At 43.4% G+C, this 25816-nt stretch overlaps 1 protein-coding gene across 3 annotated transcripts in view; it reads left to right on the top strand.

Moving 5' to 3' along the window:
• thoc1 (THO complex 1) overlaps positions 1 to 25336 on the top strand; it is a 42804-nt gene extending 17468 nt beyond the window's left edge. Inside the window, exons 8-23 of one of the 3 annotated variants that reach the window (XM_063217542.1) lie at positions 3773 to 3855; positions 6104 to 6183; positions 7197 to 7308; positions 8260 to 8381; positions 8648 to 8660; positions 10782 to 10882; positions 11811 to 11877; positions 12814 to 12864; positions 13961 to 14031; positions 15769 to 15864; positions 16301 to 16366; positions 17501 to 17584; positions 19807 to 19954; positions 21299 to 21386; positions 23033 to 23130; positions 23549 to 25336. In XM_063217542.1, coding sequence (XP_063073612.1) covers positions 3773 to 3855; positions 6104 to 6183; positions 7197 to 7308; positions 8260 to 8381; positions 8648 to 8660; positions 10782 to 10882; positions 11811 to 11877; positions 12814 to 12864; positions 13961 to 14031; positions 15769 to 15864; positions 16301 to 16366; positions 17501 to 17584; positions 19807 to 19954; positions 21299 to 21386; positions 23033 to 23130; positions 23549 to 23734 — 1466 coding nt within the window. In that variant the 3' untranslated portion in view covers positions 23735 to 25336. Of the gene's footprint in view, positions 1 to 3772; positions 3856 to 6103; positions 6184 to 7196; positions 7309 to 8259; positions 8395 to 8647; positions 8661 to 10781; positions 10883 to 11810; positions 11878 to 12813; positions 12865 to 13960; positions 14032 to 15768; positions 15865 to 16300; positions 16367 to 17500; positions 17585 to 19282; positions 19334 to 19806; positions 19955 to 21298; positions 21387 to 23032; positions 23131 to 23548 lie in introns of all 3 variants that reach the window. The other 2 variants (XM_063217543.1, XM_063217541.1) reach the window with 2 other exon arrangements.
• Positions 25337 to 25816: the final 480 nt, after the last annotated feature.

Genomic DNA, 25816 nt, shown 5'->3' with positions numbered 1-25816 from the left:
TGCTGTCCCCCTGCACAAGAACGATAATAATAAAACAGGACTTAGAGATTACTATAATCGGGCCTTGCTCTGCAAGAGCTCTGCTCTTGCTCCGCAAGCCCGCTTAATAAAAACAGGAAGAAACAGGACTTAGAGATTACTATAAACGGGCCTTGCTCTGCAAGAGCTCTGCTCTTGCTCCGCAAGCCCGCTTAACTAGAAATGCATTCTCACAGAAAATGCTGGAAGCGGGCTTGCCTTTTGGGGCAGAGATGAAACAAAGTACTATTGAGAAAACAAAGCTAAAAGAAATCTTAGAAAAACTCCATCCACCCAGTCAGAAGTCATAGGCCAAACAATTCAGCCATCTTGGATTCAGCCATCTTGAAAGTGTTGTAGCTCTGCGATTTGGGGATATACTAAATGACATACATGGTATTTTAAGTTGGCTAAGGAACACTGCATATGATAAAATTTTGAAAATCAACATGGCTTCGAGCGGGATTAGAACTCACAACCTCCATATCTGTAATCCAACCCCTTTGCCATTGATATTAAATGACATACAATACATGATATTTGAAGTTGGCTAAGGAACACTGCATATGATATCATTTTGAAAATCAACATGGCTTCGACTGGGGTTCGAACCTCCAACCCCCATATCCCTAATTCAGCACATTTGCCATTCATACTAAATGACATACATGGCATTTTAAGTTGGCCAAGGAACACTGCATATGATATAATTTTGAAAGTCAACATGGCTTTGACTGGGATTCGAACCTCCAACCTCCATATCTGTAATCCAGCACATTTGCCATGCATACTAAATGACATACATGGCATTTTAAGTTGGCCAAGGAACACTGCATATGATGTAATTTTGAAAATCAACATGGCTTTGACTGGGTTTCGAACCCCCAACCTCAATATCTGTAATTCAGCACATTTGCCATCCATACTAAATGATATACATGGCATTTTAAGTCGGCCAAGGAACGCTGCATATGATATAATTTAGAAAATCAACATGGCTTCAGGTGGGTTTCGAACCCTCAACCTCCATATCTCTAATGCAGCAGCATGCATTACCACTAAGCCAAGCAGCTAATTGTCATGCATAGTCCAGCAAGACTATATTACATTGCATTGCAGAGCTCAACAATAGACTTCTAGAATGCTTGCTCGCACCTGCTCGTTAAGAATGGAATCTTGAGACAGTGACAGTTGAAATGGAATCCTTCACTGGCTGCACCTGTTGTGATTGACTGAAAGACAGTTAGTATTGAGCCTTTAACAGGGGAGAAAATGAGAATGAGTTTTTTGTCTTTACAACATCGTTGTAAAAAAACTAAAAGGAGTTGGCACGTGTCCTTTTCACAGATCGGAGTCATGCTTGTGATCTCTCTAACAGTCTTTGAATGAAGTTTATAGGTTAAATTTTTCAGGCACAAATGGACCTCCGTGTGGGACATGCGCTGATCTCTTGAAAAATGCACTTTTCGAAAGAATGGGATTCTCCATAGAGCCAGGCCTGTTTTTTTTACAAACCTGCCATTTAAAAAGTATTGGGAGTTGGGAGATGAAACTTTGACAATTTGGAGACATCCCATAGAGCTCGCTAACAACGCGTCAACTAAACTTCTAGGTGAAAGTGTTGATGTTTTATGACCGAAAAAGCCTCCTACACTCTAATCTCTAGAGTGGCGGAACCTTGGTTCATGGAGGTTCCACCACTGTTTTCAATGGAGACCCAGGCTTTAACAAAATCGCCAAAAACGGGAAAACGACAAGAGACACAGAGAAGCCTATAACGAGACGCGATCTCCAAGCCGAGCCGGTCGTTTTAGTGTTTGAACGGTGTCTCTATCTCGAAAGGCCTAGGAGGAGATCCATTTTCTATTTTACTGCTGCCCTGCACAAGAACGATAATAAGAAACAGGACTTAGAGATTACTAGAATCGGGCCTTGCTCTGCAAGGGCCATGCTCTGCATGGTCCTTGCTCCGCAAGCCCGCTTAATAATAAATTGTCAACAACAAATATCCTGCAACCTTTTGATGAAGGACTAAGGTCCGAAATGTTGTGCCACTGGGAGCATTAACAGTGTTGCGGACATCTATTATTTCGATTAAAATGAAATCATCCACATGTGCAACTTGTCTATACATCTCATCATACAGTATAAAACAACACAGATGACACTAGGCATCACAGTCACACAGACACTGACACACACACTCGGTTCATGAAATCGTTTGTATTGTCCACAAATGATGCATGCTAGAGGTGCTCCGATTGCTCGGCTGCCGATCATGATCGGGCGATAATGGCCAAAAATAGCCTGATCGGTGATCGGAAAAACATGCCGATCAAAAAACCGATCCAGAGATATTAAATTCCTCACGCAACCATTTTGCCTTTACACCTGGCGCTGCCTGCATGTAGCCTAGGTGCTGGTTCTGCACAGCTGCTGCATCAAAATAAGGCATCTTTACTTGTCTTTAACTTTTTGGAATGCCCTCCTTCATTTTCACCATTTATAATCACATCTGCATCAACAATGATCTGATTTTCCGATCCATGCACCGTTTACATGACGCTTGTAATTTAATGACGTGTCAGTCTCGCCATGTTCGCTATTTTGCGTTACAGCCTGTCAGCACGCAACAACAACGTTTCCAAAACAATCATCAACGGTATTGTTTTTAAAGTTGTAGCCTAATGGCCAGGTCATTAGTTTGTAGTCGCTGCAACACCAAACAGCAACAGAGGTAGAGTGGACGGTGAAACTCATGAGTCTGTGCAGGGAATTCTACAATCTATGACAGTGTTACAGAGAAAGAGCTTTCCTCGCAGACACGCTGTGTTGTGCATGTTGCCTGTTCTTTCAAGTGAAGTTTTTTTTCTTGTTTTGTGTATGTAGAATCTCAAGTGTTTCAGTCACAATGTAATTTGCGATAGACTACTTCTCGCCAGTTAGCCATTTTACGTTATAACCTGTGTAGTTGCCTCGGTCAGCACGCGACAAGTTCACGTTGTCCGCACAAGTATGCCAACGTTATTGTTTTCAAAGTTGTAATTGACAGTCAGTCGATTAGTTTGATAGTCGCTGAAACGCCAAACGGCGACAGGTGAGGGGAGAGGGAGAGAGCTCAGACTCAGAACGGTAGCGGAGCACTGCAGCTGTGGACAGTGAGTGACAGAGAAGGGAGGGGCTCTCCTCACGAGGCTGCTCATTTAAAGCGACAGGTTTTTTTTTATCGTATACAGAAGACGAGAGACTGTCTGAGCTTCAATTCAATCTTAAATAGTTTAGTAATTATATGCAATAACTTATAAATTGATTAATACTGTAGACTTACTTGTAGGCTATATTACCAACACTAGTCTGAAAGAGCTGAAAGATAATAATAATAATAATAATAATAATAATAATAATAGCCTAATAATAGGCCTACATTGTGAAAGTGACATGTGCAAATTAAGATTGATTGGTTTATGGCCAGAAATGGTATTCAATAAGGATAATTAATAGGCTATTAAAAAAATAGGAAATAATTTCTGTGATCGGCAATGATCGGTGATCGGCAGATAAAGATTTTTGGTGATCGGTATCGGTGATCGGGCCAAAAAATGGTGATCGGAGCACCTCTAATGCATGCTACAAAGTTATTCGCCAGAATTCAAGAGCGGTTAGAAGAACAGGAGAAAAGTCAGTCTCGGTCTCGCACATTTCCAAAATGTTTGGACCCTTGCGTTAAGAGTTTGTTGCTCTCTTTGCTTCTCAGGCCTGAACCTGCAGAGCCAGTTCAATGTGGACAACGTTACAGTTTTCAATGAGACCGAGCAGGAGAGCACACTTGGCCAGCAGGTACGTACTGTACTGTATGCATCACACACCCAGAACAGACCCAGTTTCCTTCCAACACCAGAGGCGATTCGAGGGTCAGGTGGGGCCCCAAGCGAAAATGCAAAAGAATGAACATTTGAACCAAAATCGCCACTACTGTGATAAAATGTGGGCTGTTATTCACTATATAGGGGCTTGGGGGCCCCAAGCAGCTGCCTGCCTTGCCTGGTGTCAAGATGCACCTCTGTCCAACACATATCACTTTCATGAGCAACCAGTTGACATGTGTACTTGTTAGTGTCTTTCAGTAACAACACAGTCTGTCTATCCCATTAAAGGGGTATGCCACTATTTTGGGGCTTAATACAGTTAAAATCGTTGGCCGGGGTTTATATAGCTGGTAAAGTGTCTTATTTTTCATGTAAGCCGTTGTCTTGTTTTAAGACAAGTTAAAAGAGGGAGCGTGTCGCTAAGCTAGTGAAAGTCAATGGATCCGTGTCGCATGTAGCAATGCTACACGGATCCATTGACTTTCACTAGCTTAGCGACATACTCCCTCTTTTAACTTGTCTTAAAGCAAGACAATGCTTAACATGAAAAATTAGACGCTTTACCACCTTTATAAACCCCAGCCAATGATTTTAACTGTATTGAGTCCCAAAATAGTGGCATACCCCATTAAGTACAATGGAGTAAATGGTATAACTGCTATGTAATATTAGCCAGGTCCTGAGTGACCATCCCATAATACTACCATTTCATTTCGTATTCGTGGTCTGGAGATTGTGTGATCTGGCACGATTGCAGGAAGCAGGAAGTTTGCACTCAGTTATGGTTTGAAATGATTGGACAGCTCTCACCCAATCGCCGACAGTTACTCAACAACAACAACATAGCGCACACCAGAGCCATTGGCGCAGACGTTTTCGTCATCGTTACGAGCGTCCTCCCCCTTTTTCCCCCACGTGGGACGCTTATTCGCTTATTGGCTCTTTTCTGCGCATCAAAATCGTAACCGCTCCAGACACTCCACAGAAAAGGGGGACCAGACTACCGTTGTGGAGCCAATCCTTTTGCGGAAGTACGTAGGATGGCTCGCGAGGCTAATGTAATATCACACGCTAGTGTTGAACTTACACCACAAATTGACTTTTACTTTAACTTTTGACACTTCTGCATTTAACTCTTGACCAACAGGTACAAATGTATCATAAACCCATTCAACGCTTTATTATTAGAACTTAAGAACACTTATGACACTCCTGTCCTCCACCAGTGCTTGTGGCATCGTGAACTCGCTGATGCCCTTGCCTTCATGGAGAAAACGAGTAAAATTTCCTCACTGTCAGCCTAGCCACAACAACGTTTTGAGGACTTTTCCCCATTCAACATCCTGCTTGCAAATGAGAAAATGACCTTTGAATTGCTTTTTTTTTCTTCAAGATGTTAAATTAAACTTTTGTCATCAATGATGTCACAATCACTAGGGAGGACGGGAGTTAGCATTATGGACAGAACCCCTTACCTGGTGTACCTACCTCATTAGATACGTATGGAATAGCGGCCGACGAGGTGTCCCGATATCAAGGGAAATAATGGACGAGGTGGAGCGTTCTAAACAGCCCGACGGCGCAGGGGTCTTGACTAGACAACCAGATGCGATAGAACTAACGACGCGGTCTTGACTAGACAACCAGATGCGATAGAACTAGTAACGGCACTTTGCCAGAAAGTTAGAGAAGAAGCAACTTGGACGCCCGCACGCCCGCATGACATCATAGGTGTCCTGCTACCGGGGAATAAAGGACACCTGCTCAGCCAATCAGAAGACGTTCCGTCTGCTCACTGGTTGATACAGTGTAGTAACATGTAGTGTTGTTGTACCTGCATGTTATTAGACTGTTTATCCATTGTACCCAATGAGGTAAGTACATTGGAACGGTGACCAAGTGTTTCACAACACCACCACATCTTACCGGATGTGTAATAGCTCTCTCTCTCTCTCTCTCTCTCTCTCTCTCTCTCTCTCTCTCTCTCTCTCTCTCTCTCTCTCTCTCTCTCTCTCTCTCTCTCTCTCCCTCCCTCTCCCTATCATTCTCTCTCTCTCTCTCTCTCTCTCTCTCTCTCTCTATCTCTCTTTCTTTCTTTCTTACTTTCTTTGTTTCTTTGTTTCTCTCTTTCTCTCTTTCTCTCTTTCTCACTCTCTCTCTCTCTCTCTCTCTCTCTCTCTCTCTCTCTCTCTCTCTCTCTCTCTCTCTCTCTCTCTCAGCACTCTGAGGAGAAGGAGGATGGCATGGATGGAGTGGAGGAGGGGGAGATGGGAGATGAGGATGAACCAGCACCCACAAGGTAAGCATTAGTGTTGCACTGATGCGCGAACTACGCAACCTGAACGGCGGAAGTCATTTTTTCTCTATGGATGGAAGGCGAATAAAGCTACCAGAGCGAATTCGCCAGGAGCGAAGCTTCTTGAGCGACCAGAGCAAATTTCGACGATTAAACTCAAGTTAATCATAGGCGAATTCGCTATGACGAGGTTCGGCGAAAACCAATTGTAACGTTCATATCGACGAATGTCCCAGGCTGTCAAGACAGAGCCGTTATGTGATTAGCTGAGTCAAACATATCGATGCCGCGTCCAGAGCGAATACAGCAAATTCAACAGAAACTTCTTCAACCACCCCAGCTACCTGGGTCGCGTAGAAGCGCCTGGTATACACGGGCCATTAGTGTTGCACCGATGCCTATACCAGTACCGGACAGGGCCCGCATCGCAATAAAATGGTGGTGTCGGTATCAGCGAGTACCTACAAGTAGGGGACTCACTAATTCGACGCCCTTTCGGTACTTAGTGCTTACGTCATACGACCCTAAACCTAACCTAAACCTAAACCCTAACCCTAACCTTAGCCCTAATCCTTACCCTAACCCTAACCTTAACCCTAAACCTAACCTTAAATTGCTTGTTTGAAATGTTTGATTACCATGTGAAGTACCGAGAGGGCGTCAAACTAGTGGGTCTCCTACAAGTAGGGCTCCGATACCATTTACAGATGCTTGTATGACGCTTGAACTTAGTTATTTTATATCAGAGGTATTTAAAAAAAAAAATAAACAAAGTTCTACTGCATTCACTTTTTAATAGTCTTTTTCCAGTTTCATATCTGCCCCCGATATATTTTTCTTGTTATTGTTATGAAATAATTTGTAAAGCATTCTTAGAAATTACATTTGCAATACAATTAAAGTTATATTTTCAGGGCAATAAAGAATCTAATCTGTTTGGCCTCTGTCCCCAAGCCTGAATGTTGACCTTTTGACCTTGTTTCTATCAATCTTTTTTTTTCTTTTTTCTTTTTCAGCACTTCCGTGCCCATCGATTACAACCTCTACAGAAAGTTCTGGACCCTGCAGAACTACTTCAGGGACCCTGTGCAGTGCTACGACAAGTTCTCTTGGATGACCTTTCTCAAGGTGAGTGTGTGTGTGTGTGCGTGTGTGTGTGTGCGTTTGCGTGTGCGTGCGCGTGCGCATGTGTGATGGAGTGACCATCACTAGGGTTGTGGGTGTGTTCTGACTAACATGCCAACGAGCCTGGCTCTTTGGTGTAGCGGTCAGAGCCCCAGTTTACTACTCCAGAAGGTCTGGGTTCAAGTCCCAGCTGGGCAACTCTACTCCCCTTCGCTACAGCGTGCGTGCGTGTGCGTGCGTGCAGTGCTATGACAAGTTCGTTCCTCAAGGTGTGTGAGTGTGTACCTGTGCCTGCCTGCGCAAGCATGAAAAATAAATGTGTAAATAGTATCTCTGTCTCTCCACTTATTTCCTGTCTCCCTTATGGTCCTGTCCAAATGATCCGAAAGTTTATGAGTTATATTGCTAATTTCTTTGACAATTCCTTTCTTGTTTTATTTATTTTTATTTGTTTGTATGCCCCTTAGTACTTAGTACAAACGTTAAACTTTTAAACAACCTTAAAAAAAACCAAAATACTAAATCTTGCTTTGTTGACTTCATTCATTAATTGTTTCTCCGCATGTCCCTTTAGTATTCTGACGTGGTGTTTGCTGTATTGAAGAGCCACAAACTGAAAGAAATATTCAAAAAAGAATACCATCCTCAATTTTTAAGTCAGGAAAATTCATGAATTGTATTGTATGTCCCCTTAGTATTCTGTCGAGGTGCTGACCGTGTTGAAGAGCTATAAACTGAAATTTTAACAAACTTAATAAAACAACAAAAGTTCATGAATTGTATTGTATGTCCCCTTAGTATTCTGACGAGGTGTTGGCGGTGTTGAAGAGCTTTAAACTGAAATTTTAAAAAACTTAATAAAACAACAAAAGTTCATGAATTGTTATGCTGTAAAACTTGCTATGTTGACTTCATTCATACGTTGTTTGCTTGTTTCTCTGTATGTCCCCTTAGTATTCTGACGAGGTTCTGGCCGTGTTGAAGAGCTATAAGCTGGATGATGCCCAGGCCTCCAAACAGAAGCTGAGCGAGCTGAGGACAGCCGGGGGAGACGGGGTCTACTTTACCAAGTTCCTCACGAGTGAAAAGGTACACACACACACACACAGCCGGGGGAGACGGGGTCTACTTTACCAAGTTCCTCACGAGTGAAAAGGTGAAGAGACACACACACACATCCGGGGGAGAGGGGGTCTACTTTACCAAGTTCCTCACGAGTGAAAAGGTACACACACACACACACACACACACACACACACACACACACACACACACACACACACACACACACACACACACACACACACACGTGGGGGAGAGGGGGTTTACTTAACCAGTTCCTGACCAGCGAGAAGGTAAAGACACACACGCACACACACACACACTCACACACACACACAGGTGGGGGAGAGGGGGTCTACTTCACTAAGTTCCTCACCAGCGAGAAGGTAAAGAGAGAGCGACACACACACACACACACACACACACACACACACACACACACACACACACACACACACACACAGGTCCATAGCCGGGGGAGAGGGGGTCTACTTTACCAAGTTCCTGACCTGCGAGAAGGTAAAGACACACACACAATGTTATGAAGTGGTGATATGGGCAGCTTTGGACCTGTGGTTAAGGAGATGGGCTTTAGATCAGACTTGTAGGTCCGATTCCCACCCAAACCTTCCACTCCCGATCACACTGCAGGGCTGAAGTGCCCTGGAGCATGGCAACTAACCCCACACTGCTCCAGGATCTGTAACCAATACCCTGTGCTTAAATGTAAAAAATCTGTAAGTTGCTCTGGATAATAAGCGTCAACTAAGGCCCTCTATATACTTGCCGCGAGCCTAAAATGATGCACGCCACCGTGTGCAACCGACGGCACATACTTGCTTTGTAGAAGCAGTAAACCAACCAGCGATTTTGACGAAATTGCACTAAAACGTTACCCTGCGCGAGTATCCTCCTACAAGCGTATCAAGGGCCTTGGTGTACACTAGAGGATGACATTTTTCAGGAATTCCCGTGGGTCCTGCGGGTCCTGTGGGATTCCCACGGGATGAGAGTCAAAATTTTAAAGATAAATGGGAGCGGGCAGGAGCGGGAATAAAGATGAATGGGAGCGGGCAGGAGCGGGAATAAAAATGAACGGAAGCGGGAATGCCTAAAATAGATGATTTTTTTCATTTAAAAAAGCCTCGGATTTTGACGAAACGGGAGTGGGATTGATTTTGAGTGGGAGTGGGCAGGATTGGGAAAAATTCTGTTCAGGAGTGGACGGATGGGATTTGTTTCTTTTACTCCAGTCCGGGATGGGATGGGATGGGATGGGATTTTTTTCTGGGACCGGGACGGGACGGGAGTGAAAATCCACTCCTGTGTCATGCTCTAGTGTACACTGCTCCAGTAACTGTAACCAATACCCTGTAAAAGAGTCCGCTATGGGTAATCTAATGTAATGTACAGTAATGACTGGCTTCTGATTTGGTTGAGAAATGTGAATGACTGGCTTCTGATTGGTTAAGAAATGTGAATGACTGACTTCTGATTGGTTGAGAAATGCGAATGACTGGCTTTTAGGGATGCAAACGATAAATCGATTAATAGACTTTAATCGATCAATGCATTAATCGATTGAAAAACTTTAATTGCAATTCATCGCCAATTCAAATGACAAGAGATTCAGGTGAAATGGGCTTGTGAAGCGTGTGTGTGAAGAGGGGTGTGAGTAGTGGGAATATTTAAATCACCTTTGGATTCAAGAACTTAAAGGGACAGTTTGGTCAATTTCAACATGCAGTTGTAATGCTCACACTACCCTGGACTTGTCAGTGCCTGAGATTTTTTTTTTCTTCTTCTTCAGCCGTTTCCGAGATCTTGGTCATTGTAATGGGGGCAGCTCTTTGTTTACATTTCAAAAAAACATTTTCATTTATTCCCAAAAACATCTAAAAGGTTATAAAACATCAGCAGACAACTAGCAAACAGCAGTACCTTTTGGGAAAATATTTGGAGTTGGCCTATGTTTCATTTTTAAAAAATGTAAACAAACGCTGCCCCCATTAGAATTGCTCATATCTCGGAAAGGGCTGAGCCGAGAAATGTGGCATCACCAGGTACTGTCAAGGGTAGCGTGAGCAATACAACTGCATGTTGAAATTGACCAAACTGTCCCTTTAAATAGAATGAATTTAATTTAGTATTTTGTCTCAATTTTTTATTTAAATTTTTACATTTAGTAGGGTTTTTTTCGAGAAACATTGAGATTTCGGGGGGAAAACGCTGCTTATCAATTAACCGCAAGTAGATCGATAAGGCAATCAACTAACGATTAATGAATTAATCGATAATTTGCATCCCTACTGGCTTCTGATAAGTTGAAAAATGTGAATCACTGTCTCCTAATTGGTTGAGAGATGTGCATAACTGGCTTCTGATTGGTTCCCATCTTGTTTTTGTGTCCGCAGCTGATGGATCTGCAGCTGAGCGACAGCAACTTCCGGCGCCACATCCTCATGCAATACCTCATCCTCTTCCAGTACCTCAAGGGACAGGTCAAGTTCAAAAGGTAACACAATTCAATTCAATGTAATTATTTTTTATTTATTAATTTAAATATTACATTATTTTTCTAACATGTCGCCCTCCCAGAAAATGTTCTTTGATTGGTGTGGGTGTGTGCGCTTGCCTGTGTGTGTGTGCTCGCACACGTGCGTGTGCGCTTGCCTGTGTGTGTGCTGCCAAAGTGTTGGCTTATGCCACTTATGTCTCAGACCAGTCTCAATCAGACCCAGCCCACAGTGTGAAAATCACTGTGGGATGTAAAATATGATTCACAGTTTGAGAATCACTGTGCGATGTAAAATATGATTCACTGTGTGAGAATCACTGTGCGATGTAAAATATGATTCGCTGTTTGAGAATCACTGTGCGATGTTAAATATGATTCACTGTTTGAAAATTACTGTGCGATGTAAATGTAATTGCTAAATAAATATTTGTTTTTGTCCGTTCTGGCTGTGCCATCTGTCCCCTCTGCTCTTCCTCCCTCTTCCCTCCCCTCCCCTCCCCTCTCTTCTCCTCTTCCTCCCTCTCCTCTCTCCCTCCTCCCTCTCCCCTCCCCTCCCCTCCCCCCTCTTCCCTCCCCTCCCCCCTCTCCCCTCCCCCCTCCCCCCTCTCCCCTCCCCTCCTCCCTCTTCCCTCCCCCCTCTTCCCTCTTCCCTCCCCTCCCCCCTCTTCCCTCCCCTCCCCCTCCCCCCTCTCCCCTCCCCTCCCCTCCTCCTCTTCCCTCCCCTCCCCTCCTCCTCTTCCCTCCCCTCCCCTCCCCTCCTCCTCTTCCCTCCCCTCCTCCCTCTTCCCTCCCCTCCCCGCTCTTCCCTCCCCTCCTCCCTCTTCCCTCCCCTCCTCCCTCTTCCCTCCCCTCCTCCCTCTTCCCTCCCCTCCTCCCTCCCCCCTCTCCCCTCCCCTCCCCTCCCCCCTCTTCTCCTCCTCCTCAGCTCCAGCTGTGTTCTGAATGATGACCAGTGCACCTGGATAGATGAGACCTCCAAACTAGTCTTCCAGGTGTGTCTCCATCGTCGTGTGTGTGTGTGTGTGTGTGTGTGTGTGTGTGTGTGCGCGCGTGCGTGCGTGCGTGCGTGCGTGCGTGCGTTCGTGTATCTGTCTGTCTGTCTGTCTGTCTGACTGTCTGAGAGAGAGAGACTCTGTGTGTATGTGTGTTTGGGCACATCTGTGTGTGTGTGTGTGTGTGGGGGGGGGGGGTAGTTGTGTGAGTGGTTGTGCGTGTGTGTGTGTGTGTGTGTGTGTGTGTGTGTGTGTGTGTGTGTGTGTGTGTGTGTGTGTGTGTGTGTGTGTGTGTGTGTGTGTGTGTGTGTGTGTGAATCGTGTCTGTTTTTGTGTATGTATATAATATTGATATAGATGGTCAGATGCTGTTGTTATTGTGTAGTAAGAAGCACCCTGACAAAGACTGTGTAGTAGGGCTGCACGACTATGGAAAAAATCATAATCAAGATTATTTTGGTCAAAATCATAATCCTGATTATTAATCCCGATTATTGATTTTTGCAGATTTTTGGAAAATTATAACAAGATGAAATATAACCAAAAATGAATTATATAATTACGGGATGAGCAACATAAAATGAATTGTAATAATTATGTAAAGGCAATAGCATGAACCTTAGGTGGACAGATTTCTGGTCAGAAACACCAGCCTGTCAGTATGTTCTGGCTTCAAGGACGCTCTCAAAAGTAGGTCACTATTGCCACGATTAAATCACGATTAAAATCATGAGTTCGATTTCACTATTTTATCACGATTTTGATTATTTTTCGATTAATTGTGCAGCCCTACTGTGTAGGTCGAAACGCGTCGGGCAGTCTATTTGCCTTTGAGAAAAAGTTTTTTTTAAAAAATGTATTGCAACCGGAGTCCACAGTTTCCTCCTCTTTATTTGTTATTGTGTAGTAACTGTTTGTGTGCTGCTCTGTTCTCAGCTGATTCGAGAGACGCCACCAGAGGGAGACAAGTTCGCTGCTATGGCGGAGGTTAGTAAACATACAGTATGATCCTCACTTGTAAAAGGGAAGTCACTTGCGCTCTAACCTTCTTGGTGCTTCCAGTCCCCTGGGGTGAGTTTCTCAAGAGAGAAGTTGGTAGCCTGTTAGCAACTTTGGTAGTTGCCAATGGGAAAATGCATTGAAAATAACAAAGTAGCTAATGTAGTAAGCAACTTCGGTTTGAGATAGATAATGGAAAGTAAACTGGTCCACTTCAGAAAGACTAGGCCAGGGATGACTGGAGCACTCAGATACTTTTTGGTTATTTTATTGTGGTGCAAACATAAAGACTGAGGCAGTTTCGACGAAGTGCACGTCTTCTTCAGGGTCAAACCGTTGGAAGAAGACGCGCACTGTGCCGAAACGACAGTCTTTATTTTTAAAATAACTAAAAAGTATCTGAGTGCTTTAGTCATCCCTGGCCTAGTCTTTTTTGAAGTGGATAAGGCTGCAACGATTAGTCGACTAATCATGACTAATCGACTATAAAAATTTGTCGACAAGAATTTTCATTGTCGACTAATAATTTCTTTATTACTTGCTTTACTAATGCTTTATTACTTTATTGAAACCTAAAATTGCCCAGCACATATGAATTGAACGAGTAAATAAGCTATTATCATGATTTAAAGATCATTGTGAGCTGTGAGAATTTTGTCGGGAAGGTTTGTCGGAGGCTGGTGCGAGTCTTCTTTTTTAGGTGACTAATCGTGACTAGATCTATCGATTAGTTGACAATTAAAATAATCGTTATCTGCAGCCCTAATCAGTTTACTTTCCAGATGATCATAACTGTTGCGTTCATTATGTCTCCTTCTGAAACAGAAGAAGCTGAATGACTTAAAACATGTCAGTAAAAAAAAAACCTTGTACATGTCTGACAATCCCTTAAAACGTGTGGCAAACAGGAAAAAAATGCCTGTCTTAAACAAGAGAATGTTTGTTTTGTTTTCTGTTGCTGGAGAGAAACACAGTTTCAATTCCCTTGTATGACCTGTGCATATGAAGAAAGTAACTATTAACTTGACTTGACTTGACTTGATGTTTCTCTAAGCGCCTTCTTCTGTGTTGTTGGTTTTTTCAGCACATCCTCAACAAGGAAGAGTACTGGAACTCCTGGAAAAACGAGGGATGCCCCAGTTTTGTGAAGGAGAGGTACGAACATGCAATGTCAAACTCAGGCCCGGGAGCCAAATCTCGCCCACATAGTAATCTTTTTTCGGCCCGAGACATAATTTCAAATGTTGGCCCACATGTATACAGTATTAATGTATAGTGTAACAAAGCTTGAACATGAAATTTGGTGTGCCAATGAAAGGCCATATGGTGCAGGCACATTTGAACTATCATGATGGGGAAGAGTATGCATGAAACTTTTTGCATGCAGACACAATTTTAGCCAGTTAATAACAGTCGATTTCTGTAAAAAATAAATCTTGAGTTCGGCCCTCAAATGCATTCCAGAGTTTTATATTGTCCTAGCCTGATTATCATCAACTTTCAAATCTCCTTGAGACTTGGTCTGTCCAAGACCAAAACAATTAAAGATCGCCTCTCAACGTTATTTCATTAATACTGCCGTGTTCCCCAATGTTATTGAATGTGTTACGCGTTGGTCCTGTTTTAAAAAACGCGCTGGTTGCTTTGTTTCAAGACGTTTTTGCAAGCTGGCAAGGTGGCTTGTGGAGAAACGAGAGAGTGTTCCGTGTTTCTCGTGGAAATGCGTCTCTGATTGGCTCACTCCTCCTGCTCTCGAAGAAACGCGTCTCTGATTGGCTCAGTCCTCCAGTTCTCGGAGAGAATGTAATGGCAAACAGAGTCGCCACTTCCCCTGGTGGTACTGCACTATAGGGGCGCCAGCGGAGGCGTGCAGGCTCCATTCAGGGCTGTGCTCTTTCGACAGCGACCCCTAGGCTTGCTGCAGGCACGGAGCAACCAGAGTGAGTTGGCTTTATGTATGAGGCTTTGTGCTGTGTGTGTACCTGAGAGTAGCAACCAGCTGATAGCTAAGCTAAGCTATGTTTCGGGCCACCAGACGTTGCTTGTTTTGAAAACAAGCAGAAAAAAATTACTCGACATGTTTTTAGATAAATGGGTCGATATAAACCTTTGTGGGCAACGCCTTCTTTCGACGTGACGAAACACAGAAAGGCTTTTGTGATTCGCTCGTTTCTCTGCATTATTTATGTAAATTGGGAAACACCGGGAAACACAGCCAGGAGAGTTGACGCACCGCTATGAGAGCCTTGCAAGTGAGTTTAACTTGGGGTGACCGTCCGATCTTCGAAAGGAGTGAGTAAAAGTGAGTTTTATCGGAAGTTGGCCTTTAACGTTTCCCAAATGCCATGATTGACCCGCCTCCCTAGGTTTGCGACTGGTTGACTGGTGTCCAACAAAGTGGGTGGAGTTCCTGTTTTTCGGGAAATCAGAAACAATATTTACATTGCTCTTGGCCTGACTAGACAACTTGATATTGTCTACTGATCTTGTTCGCTAGTAGTCCATTAGATGAGACGACTGTGGTGTATGATTACTTGACATTGTCTGCCACTGATATAGTCTGCCATTAGACGGTTGTACTGTATATCGTCATGTCATGTCTCTGGCCGTGGCCTAGTGGTTAGAGAGTTGGTCTTTCAATCTAGGGGTTGCCGGTTCAAATCCCCGCTGACCTCTCCCTACATCTCCATCCATGGCTGAAGTGCCCTTGAGCAAGGCACCTAACCCCACATTGCACCAGGGACTGTAACCAATACCCTGAAAAATAATAGTTGTAAGTCGCTTTGAACAAATGAAAGCGTCAGCTAAGTGAAACGTAATGTAATGTAATATTGGCCGCTGTTAGACAAGTTTCCTGTATATTGTCCGTCATCTTGGATGTCTCCTTGTCAGGCCCCCAGAGACCAAGCCGACTCGGCCCACAAGGAAGAGGCCCTCACCTAAGGACTTCCTGGGCAAGGCACCTGGCAGCAAGATCTTCATGGGAAAGTAAGAACACCCCTCACACCCCGTGTGTGTGCGTGCGTGTGTGCGTGCGTGCGTGCATGTTTTCCTGGGTAAGGCCCCTGGCAGCAAGATCTTCATGGGAAAGTAACACACTCCCCTCAAAGTGTGTGTGTGTGTGTGTGTGTGTGCGCGTGCATGTGTGTTTGTTTTCTTGGGCAAGGCACCTAGGACCAAGATCTTTATGGGGAAGTGAGAACAAATGGTCAAATGCAAACAACTGTAATTTCAAATGTTCCTCTGAGCCTATTCTCTCAGTTGTATTTTTGTTGTCCTTCAACCAACTGTTGGGTGTTTATTTTTTCTCTTTTGTGTTATTTTTAAACAGCTGTTTGGTGTTGATGTGTCATTTGTAAACAACTGTTGGGTTTTTTTTTGTGTTATTTGTCATGTTGATTGTTGTTTTTTGTGCTCTTTGTAGTGATGAACTGACAAGATTATGGAACCTCAGCCACGACAACATGGAAGCCTGCAAGTCTGATAACCGGTAGGATCTCTAAGTTATTATTATTACATTAATCGAACACACTTAAGCCCGATTTGCACAGTACTTTTATAACTTGTGGACCACTGGTAATTCGGAATAACTGCTGAGATTTTTTTTTTTCAATTTATTTTCTTTATCGCCTGCCCCATACAGCTTAATTTGGATGCAAATTACACAGTACACACTCATTTTGTAGGGATGTTTACTATTAGTGCATGTCTTGGGAAGTCATGGGTAAACGGTTAGGGCGGCAGACTAGTATCCCAAAGGTTGCCGGTTCGACTCCCGACCCGCCAGGTTGGTGGGGGGAGTAATTAACCAGTGCTCTCAACCATCCTCCTCCATGACTGTGGTACCCTGAGCATGGTACTGTCCGGCCGCTCTGCTCCCTTGGGGCACCATTGGGGGATGCCCCCTTGCACGGGTGAGGCATAAATGCAACTTCGTTGAGTGCTGAGTCACAATGACAATGGGAGTGGGAGTTTCCCAGTTGGGCTTCCGCTTTCGTTTTGCTATAACTTTGATATAAAATCCCTTACAAACCCTTGCGTTTTTGTTGATTATGTACGAACAGGGACCAATTATTTAAATGGGGAGTGGGGGGGTTGAATTAAATTGAATTGTTAAGTTTTGTTAGTATTGTTATTTATTCCAGCCCTACTTGTATGCCGATGTAACAACGTAGTGCAGATGTATGATATAATAAGCCTTTTGTAGCAAGTTCAGGAAATGAGGACTCCAGGCTCTTCTCGAAAGGATTCCAGGCTCTATTAGATGATTTACCACTTAACTTATCCTGGTTTAATCCTGAACCAGATTCTTAGTATAGACCCAGGTACAACGGGAAAAGAATCTGGTGCCACACGGATGTCTATTTTCTGTTATTTTATTTTTTCAGTGCAGTAAGACTAACGTTTCGACATGCGTCTTCATCAGAGTCCTCCTGCACTGAAAAAATAAAATAACAGAAAATAGACATCCGTGTGGCACCAGATTCTTTTCCCTTTGCACTTATTATTTAGTCCTGCTCTGGTTGCATCGGATTGTCAAATTAGAAGCTCGGAAGGCGTATTTCCTTTGTTTTTATAGACCCAGGTAGTTTGTGGATGTAATGAGGCTTTGCTCTTCCCTCAGGGAGTTTGTGCCATCTCTGGAGGACTTCTTCGAGGAGGCCATCGAACAAGCCGATCCAGCCAACATGGTGGAAGATGAGTACAAGTATGTCACAATTCTTATTGTCTTGCTGTGAAATGGATGATTTTCTGTTTGTTTTGGCTATTTGTTTGTTTTGCCATAAAGGCTTAGGCCGGCCCTGCCATATACACTACACGATGCAAGACTCATGATTGACCCCCGATTCAGCAAGAAATCGCCTCGATTCCCAAAAAAGTTGTGCAACTGACAAATTGTTTACAATCCAGTGCCACATATTGCAAATTACCTCATTTTTATCTGTGCAATTTAGGGCTGTAACGATACACTCAACTCACGATTCGGTTCGTATCACGATTTTTGACCTACGGTTCGATACACCCCACGATACACCCCACGATTTCACATTTGCCAATGTTATAAAATAAGATTATGAATAAAACTATGACAAGTTGTAGGTAGAATAGGTTACAAGAGGCTGCACACAATTTTCGAAGCACCATCACTTCATATCATGTGGTAGTTTTCTGGACTGATGGGTGTCAAAACTTTGAAAGGGTGTATCACGATACTGCCTCCTTGTATCACGATACAGTATTGTGAGTCTTTGTATCACGATTTCTCGGTTCGATACAATATCTTTACAGTCCTAGTGCAATTAAATCGAAACATGTGGCGCTAGGTTTTGAGTAATGTATCCTTTTAACCTATCTCTGCCATTGTGTGTTCAGCGTTAGTGACAGTACATGTGTGGGGTTTTCTATAAATGTCAGACAGGCACTTTTGATCCGATGAGTTTTCTGCAGATTGTATTACTGTTCCTAATGGTTCCGCACACACACACACACGTGTACACACACACACACACACACACACACGCTGGTCAAAGACGTCCAAAAAGGAATTCTCATTCAGTGTAACGGATACCTTCTGCTGACTGTAACTAAGAAACATGACTCTTTTTTTATTTTTTATTTTTTTTCCAGTGAATCCATGAAAGCCTCGGCTGTCATCCATTCACTTGAAACAATTTAAAAATCATGTTTTTTTTACAGTTACAGTCAGCAGAAGGTATCCGTTACACTGAATGACAATTCCTTTTTGGACGTCTTTGACCCAACCACACACACACACACACACACACACACACACACACACACCTGCAACTAGCCCTGGCCAGGCTACCGGTTGCCAGATCTGACTGAGTGGTTGCTCTTGTTGTTCCATTGCAGGGTGGTGCGAAACTCCAACTACGGCTGTGTATTTTGGCCGACAAATTAAAAAAAGAAGTCAACGGAAAATATCTGGAGCTACAAACGTTTGGATTATGGACTAAGTCCGAAACGTTTGTGGCTCCAGATATTTTCCGTTGACTAATTTTGTTAATTTGTCGGCCACAATACACTTTTTGAACCTGCAAGCCTTGTGTGCGCCTCATCTTTTTTTGACTGTCCTAGTATCACTATTTTTGGTGAGCAGTCGCAACAAGCAACAAGCAACAAGCGATTGATTCTAAGTTAAGGCACAGACGCCAACCTTCTTAGCTCTTGTGTTGTCCCATTGCAGGGTGGTGCGAAACTCCAACTACGGCTGGCGTGCTCTGCGCTTGCTCTACCGGTTGCCAGATCTGACTGAGTTGGTTGCTCTTGTTGTCCCATTGCAGGATGGTGCGAAACTCCAACTACGGCTGTGTATTTTGGCCCTGGCCAGGCTACCGGTTGCCAGATCTGACTGAGTGGTTGCTCTTGTGTTGTTCCATTGCAGGGTGGTGCGAAACTCCAACTACGGCTGGCGTGCGCTGCGCTTGTTGTCCAGGTTGCCAGATCTGACTGAGTGGTTTGCTCTTGTGTTGTCCCATTGCAGGGTGGTGCGAAACTCCAACTACGGCTGGCGTGCGCTGCGCTTGCTGTCCAGGTTGCCAGATCTGACTGAGTTGGTTGCTCTTGTTGTTCCATTGCAGGGTGGTGCGAAACTCCAACTACGGCTGGCGTGCTCTGCGCTTGCTCTACCGGTTGCCAGATCTGACTGAGTTGGTTGCTCTTGTTGTCCCATTGCAGGATGGTGCGAAACTCCAACTACGGCTGGCGTGCTCTGCGCTTGCTCTACCGGTTGCCAGATCTGACTGAGTTGGTTTGCTCTTGTGTTGTTCCATTGCAGGGTGGTGCGAAACTCCAACTACGGCTGGCGTATTTTGGCCGACAAATTAAAAAAATAAGTCAACGGAAAATATCTCTCCAACTACGGCTGGCGTGCTCTGACTGGTTTGCTCTTGTGTTGTCCCATTGCAGGGTGGTGCGAAACTCCAACTACGGCTGGCGTGCGCTGCGCTTGCTGTCCAGGCGCAGCCCTCACTTCTTCCAGCCAACCAACCAGCAGTTCAAGAACCTGGAGGACTATCTGGAGAACATGGTCATCAAGCTGGCCAAAGAACTGCCCGTTAGTAGAACATTATTATTATTATTATTATTATTATTATTATTATTATTATTATTATTATTATTATTATTATTATTATTGACTAATGAGGATTATCTGGAGAACATGGTCATCAAGCTGGCGAAAGAACTGCCCGTTAGTGGAATATTATTATTATTATTATTATTATTATTATTATTATTATTATTATTATTATTATTGACTAATGAGGATTATCTGGAGAACATGGTCATCAAGCTGGCGAAAGAACTGCCCGTTAGTAGAACATTATTATTATTATTATTGATGCACCGGATCCAAGATCCGGTTCCGGATCTGGCAGGATAATAGGGTTTTTCACAGGATTCGGATCCAGTTCCAGGATCCAGGATCCGGTAGCCGAGGCTTTTCAGTCAAAATAGTTTGAGCCAACATGATAAAAAGGGCCCGCGTTTGTGAGTAGGCTATGTGTTTCAACCCTTTCGTAGGATCCGGTATTATTATTATTATTATTATTATCATTATTATTGACTAATGAGGATTATCTGGAGAACATGTTCATCAAGCTGGCGAAAGAACTGCCCGTTAGTGGAATGTTGTTGTTGTTGTTGTTATTGTTATTATTATTATTATTATTATTATTATTATTATTGTTATTATTATTATTATTATTATTATTGACTAATGAGGACTATCTGGAGAGCATGGTTATAGAACTGGCCAGTGAGTAAATTATTATTATTGTTATTATTATAATTATTATTATTATTTACTCATGAGGATTGCTTCATCAAGCTGGCCAAAGAACTTCCGGTCAGTAGAACATTATTAATGTTATTGTGGTGTATTATTATTTATATATTAATATTACTGTAGCGTAATCCAATGTTGGTGCTGTCTCTGCCCGAACAGAAGGACAATGGTGGATAAAGGCGTCTGCCAAATGTAATCAAATAGTAGTATTGTAGTGTAATGCATAATGTTGGTGTTACCTTACTTCCGCCATCTGGTATCAAGATACAGAGAACGCCCCGTGTGTAGTTGGTGAACGTGGCCAGATGACCTAAGTGAGGTTAATGTTGGTGGTGCTGGTTGCAGGTTCGAGTTGAAGCCAAATAAAAAAAAAAATGCAACCTTGAGTGCCTCAGCATTTGTCTACCTGGACCAAGTATGAAAAAAGTGAATTCAGAGTTCTGGTTGTTGTGTAATGCAATGCTCTCTCTCTCTCTCTGTCTGTCTGTCTGTCTCTCTCTCTCTCTCTCTGTCTCTCTCTCTCTCTGTCTCTCTCTCTCTCTCTCTCTCTCTCTCTCTCTCTCTCTCTCTCTCTCTCTCTCTCTCTCTCTCTCTCTCTCTCTGCCTAAACAGAAGGACCTCCCATCAGAGGAGATCAAGACGGGAGAGGAGGACGACGAGGACGAGAGCGGTGACAACCTCCTGAAGGAAAGCAATGACAGTGAGTTCGAGAACATTCTCTTTTCATACATGACTTTAAGATGAAAGAAAGCAACGACAGTGAGTTCGAGAACATTCTCTTTTCATACATGACTTTAAGATGAAAGAAAGCAACGACAGTGAGTTCTAGAACTTTCTCTTTTCATACATGACTTTAAGATGAAGGAAAGCAACGACAGTGAGTTCTAGAACTTTCTCTTTTCATACATGATTTTAAGATGAAAGAAAGCAACGACAGTGAGTTCTAGAACTTTCTCTTTTCATACATGATTTTAAGATGAAAGAAAGCAACGACAGTGAGTTCGAGAACTGTCTCTTTTCATACATGACTTTAAGATGAAAGAAAGCAACGACAGTGAGTTCGAGAACTGTCTCTTTTCATACATGACTTTAAGATGAAAGAAAGCAACGACAGTGAGTTCGAGAACTTTCTCTTTTCATACATGACTTTAAGATGAAAGAAAGCAACGACAGTGAGTTCGAGAACTGTCTCTTTTCATACATGACTTTAAGATGAAAGAAAGCAACGACAGTGAGTTCTAGAACGTTCTCTTTTCATACATGACTTTAAGATGAAAGAAAGCAATGACAGTGAGTTCGAGAACATTCTCTTTTCATACATGACTTTAAGATGAAAGAAAGCAACGACAGTGAGTTCTAGAACTTTCTCTTTTCATACATGACTTTAAGATGAAAGAAAGCAACGACAGTGAGTTCTAGAACGTTCTCTTTTCATACATGACTTTAAGATGAAAGAAAGCAACGACAGTGAGTTCTAGAACGTTCTCTTTTCATACATGACTTTAAGATGAAAGGAAGCAACGACAGTGAGTTCGAGAACATTCTCTTTTCATACATGACTTTAAGATGAAAGAAAGCAATGACAGTGAGTTCTAGAACATTCTCTTTTCATACATGACTTTAAGATGAAAGAAAGCAACGACAGTGAGTTCGAGAACTGTCTCTTTTCATACATGACTTTAAGATGAAAGAAAGCAATGACAGTGAGTTCGAGAACATTCTCTTTTCATACATGACTTTAAGATGAAAGAAAGCAACGACAGTGAGTTCTAGAACTTTCTCTTTTCATACATGACTTTAAGTAGTTGTGCATCCTGCATCTTACTTACTGTGTGTGTGGGTGTGTGTTTGTGGTGTCAACAATGATCGATCCGGCGATGCAATCCAATGCGGGGCATGGACGATCCAGAATCGATTCCGGCAAGTTCCAAAATCGATCCGCCAATTTTTTTACGTTTCAATTACTTCCATGGATATTTTGGGAGCAAATGGATGTTAAATTAAATAAAAGCAAAACATTGCAAGACAGAAACAGACTGATACAGAAAACAGCCAATAAATTGTTGCTCAGTGTCTGACTACTTGTATTGCCTCATCATGACTGATTAAACATTTGCTTTGCTGTCAGTAGAAATGTAATGCATTGCAATGCATTGTGGAATTGAATCGAATCGCATAGAATCGAATCGAATCGCTACCTCCTGAATCGTGATCGAATCGGATCGTAGGCAGTGCCGATCCACACCACTAGTGTGTATGCGTGCTGCAGCTTACTTACTTTGTGTGTGTGTGTGTGCGGACTGCGTCTTTCTAACCGTGTGTGTGTGTTGTGTATTTGATTGTCAGGCCCGGACATGCAGAGCAAGTTGGTGTCCAATGAACAGATGGACGAGGTGGCAGCGAAGCTGGGCGACCAATGGAAGACCCTGGCCACACACCTAGAGGTAACACACACACACACACACACACACACACACACACACACACACACACACACACACACACACACACACACACACACCTAGAGGTAACACACACACACACACACACACACACACACACACACACACACACACACACACACACACACACACACACACACACACACACACACACACACACACACACACACACGCGCACACACACACACACCAAAGCTGGGCGATCAGTGGAAGACCCTAGTCACACACCTAGAGGTAACACAGACACACACACACACACACACACACACACACACACACACACACACACACACACACACACACACACACACACACGCACAGATGACCTCACCCTAATATCCCTCCCTCCCTGCACACTTGATTTTTTTAATTTTTAGTCATCTTTCTCTCTCCACACCAGGTGAAGGCGATGGAGCTTCGTGAGATCGAGGGTGAGAATGAGGATGTGGAGACCCAGGCCAAGATGCTGCTGTTGGCGTGGCAGGACCAGGCGGGTAACCAGGCAACCGTGGAGAGCCTCGTCGCCGCGCTCAACAACGCCGGCTTCGAATCCATCGCCGCGGACATGCTCAGTTCCGACGAGTAACGGAACGGGTAATGCTAATGCTAACATCGCCGTGGCGAAGAATCGTCTATTTAGAGTAAGATACTTCAGGCTCGTACACAGTAAATGTTGCGGTGTTAATTCAACACTTAAAGAGTTCATTTAAGGCCAAATTATATCATATCAACTCTCTAAGTGTTAAATGAACACTGCAGAATTTACTGTGTACTTTTCCGGGATCCATGTGATGTCAGGTGAACGCCCCTTTAGGAATTCGGAGACCTTTTGGAGTCTTACAGTTGAGAATTAATGGAGTTCCCGTAGCGCTGTAGCTAGCGGTCGCGCAGAGAAGAAGGAGGGGACAGCGCGCCCTTAGGAGTCCAAACTTGAGCACACTCCTTTGCATTGGGTGGGCGGAGTTTGAATCATCTTTCTCTGCTAGACGATTCTTTGGCGGAGGTGTTCACTTCCGATGCATAACGGAACGGCTAACGCTAACCCCGTCACCACGAGTGCATCCCAATATGTGTCCTTGCCTCCTCCACTTGTGCTTGTCTCCTCGTCCCGCCTCCTGGCCCCTCCTCCGTGGAGAAAACGATAAAGTTTCCCAGCTGTCAGCCTCGCCACAACAACTTTTGAGGGACTGTTTTTCATTCACCATCCCAATTGCAAATGAGAAAAAGACTTTACAATTGAGCTTTTGCAAGATATTGAAATATAATGCTGTTGTCAGTGATGTCATCATGACGAGAAGCAAGTGGAGGAGGCAAGGTCACATATTGGGATGCACCCCACGTCTTTCACACCATCACCAAGTGTTCACTTCCGATGCATAATGGCTAATGTTAGTTAGCAGGAGGGTTTTTTGTTGTTGTTTTTTTATATATAGAGGGCGGGAGGGAGAGATTATTTGTATTAGATTGCATTCGTTTTTTTTTGTTTTTTTGTTACCTTCCCTTAAGATCAGCGACTCATTTCAAGACCTTGCTCATAATTTTGTTTTTGGTAAATGGAAAAACAATAATGCTGTGATGTCCGTTGTGGTATTCAATCTGGCATGTATGACGGTGAATAGCAAAACAATAAATTCCGCAACACCAAGCTCCCGTGTCTCTTGTTTAGAAGGTGGGGTTGCAGGTATGACATCACGTTGGGGGAACTCCCCCAGGATTCTAAGGTTCTACATAGACTCCTATGAGCCTGCGGAACCCCCAACGTGATGTCATAATAGTACATTTTCTTAAAATGATTAACCTGCAACCCCACCTTTAATGTGTAACATGTTGTCTGGAGGCTATGCGGCCAGAAAGATTACAATTTTAAAAGAGAAACGTGAGCTTGGGTGTCGCAGACTTATTTTTTTTCCACTATTTTATTTTAACTTTGCTAGTCCAGCAACTTTGAGATGGATGTGTGTGGGTTTTTTTTCTGTTGTTAAACAATATGACCGTATGTTGTATGACCAAAACCAAATGCAAAAAAAAGATGAATTGAGAAAAGGTTTGAGTCTGATTTTTGAGCAGCACTGTACATTTGAAATGCGTTTCCTGATTTAAATAATGTGTTTTATAAAAATGCTTTTTATTTTAGAATAATTGTTTGTTTTTCTGAAATAAAGGGTTGAGTACCATGCTCATTTCTTAACATACGTCTTATTACTCTGCATCTGCCTTGATTTTGCAAAGCATGCACACACACACACACACACACACACACACACACACACACACACACACACACACACACACACACACACACACACCCTTAGGCCCCTGGTCACCAGCCCTACTGACGAGGTTCATAATACAGCGCTGTCTGGAGCGTTGTACTGCTGGGGAAAAAAAGAGAAAACAAACCTCCGAGTTTCTTCCTAGCTAACACTGTAGTAGCTTCAGTCTCCTGTCCTGTCCACACAAGATGGGGCAGCCGTGGCCTAGCGGTTAGAGAGCTGATCTTTCAATCTAGGGGTTGCAGGTTCGAATCTCCCAGACCTCTCCTTACATCTCCATGCATGGCTTACTGTATGTGCCCTTGAGCAAGGCACTTAACCCCACATTGCTCCAGGGACTGTAACCAATACCCTGAACAAATAATAACTGTAAGTCGCTTTGAATAAAAGCAACC

This window comes from Engraulis encrasicolus, chromosome 15 (genome assembly GCF_034702125.1).
Source record: "Engraulis encrasicolus isolate BLACKSEA-1 chromosome 15, IST_EnEncr_1.0, whole genome shotgun sequence".
Taxonomy (NCBI): domain Eukaryota; kingdom Metazoa; phylum Chordata; class Actinopteri; order Clupeiformes; family Engraulidae; genus Engraulis; species Engraulis encrasicolus.
This window is presented reverse-complemented; position numbering and strand designations above follow the sequence as displayed.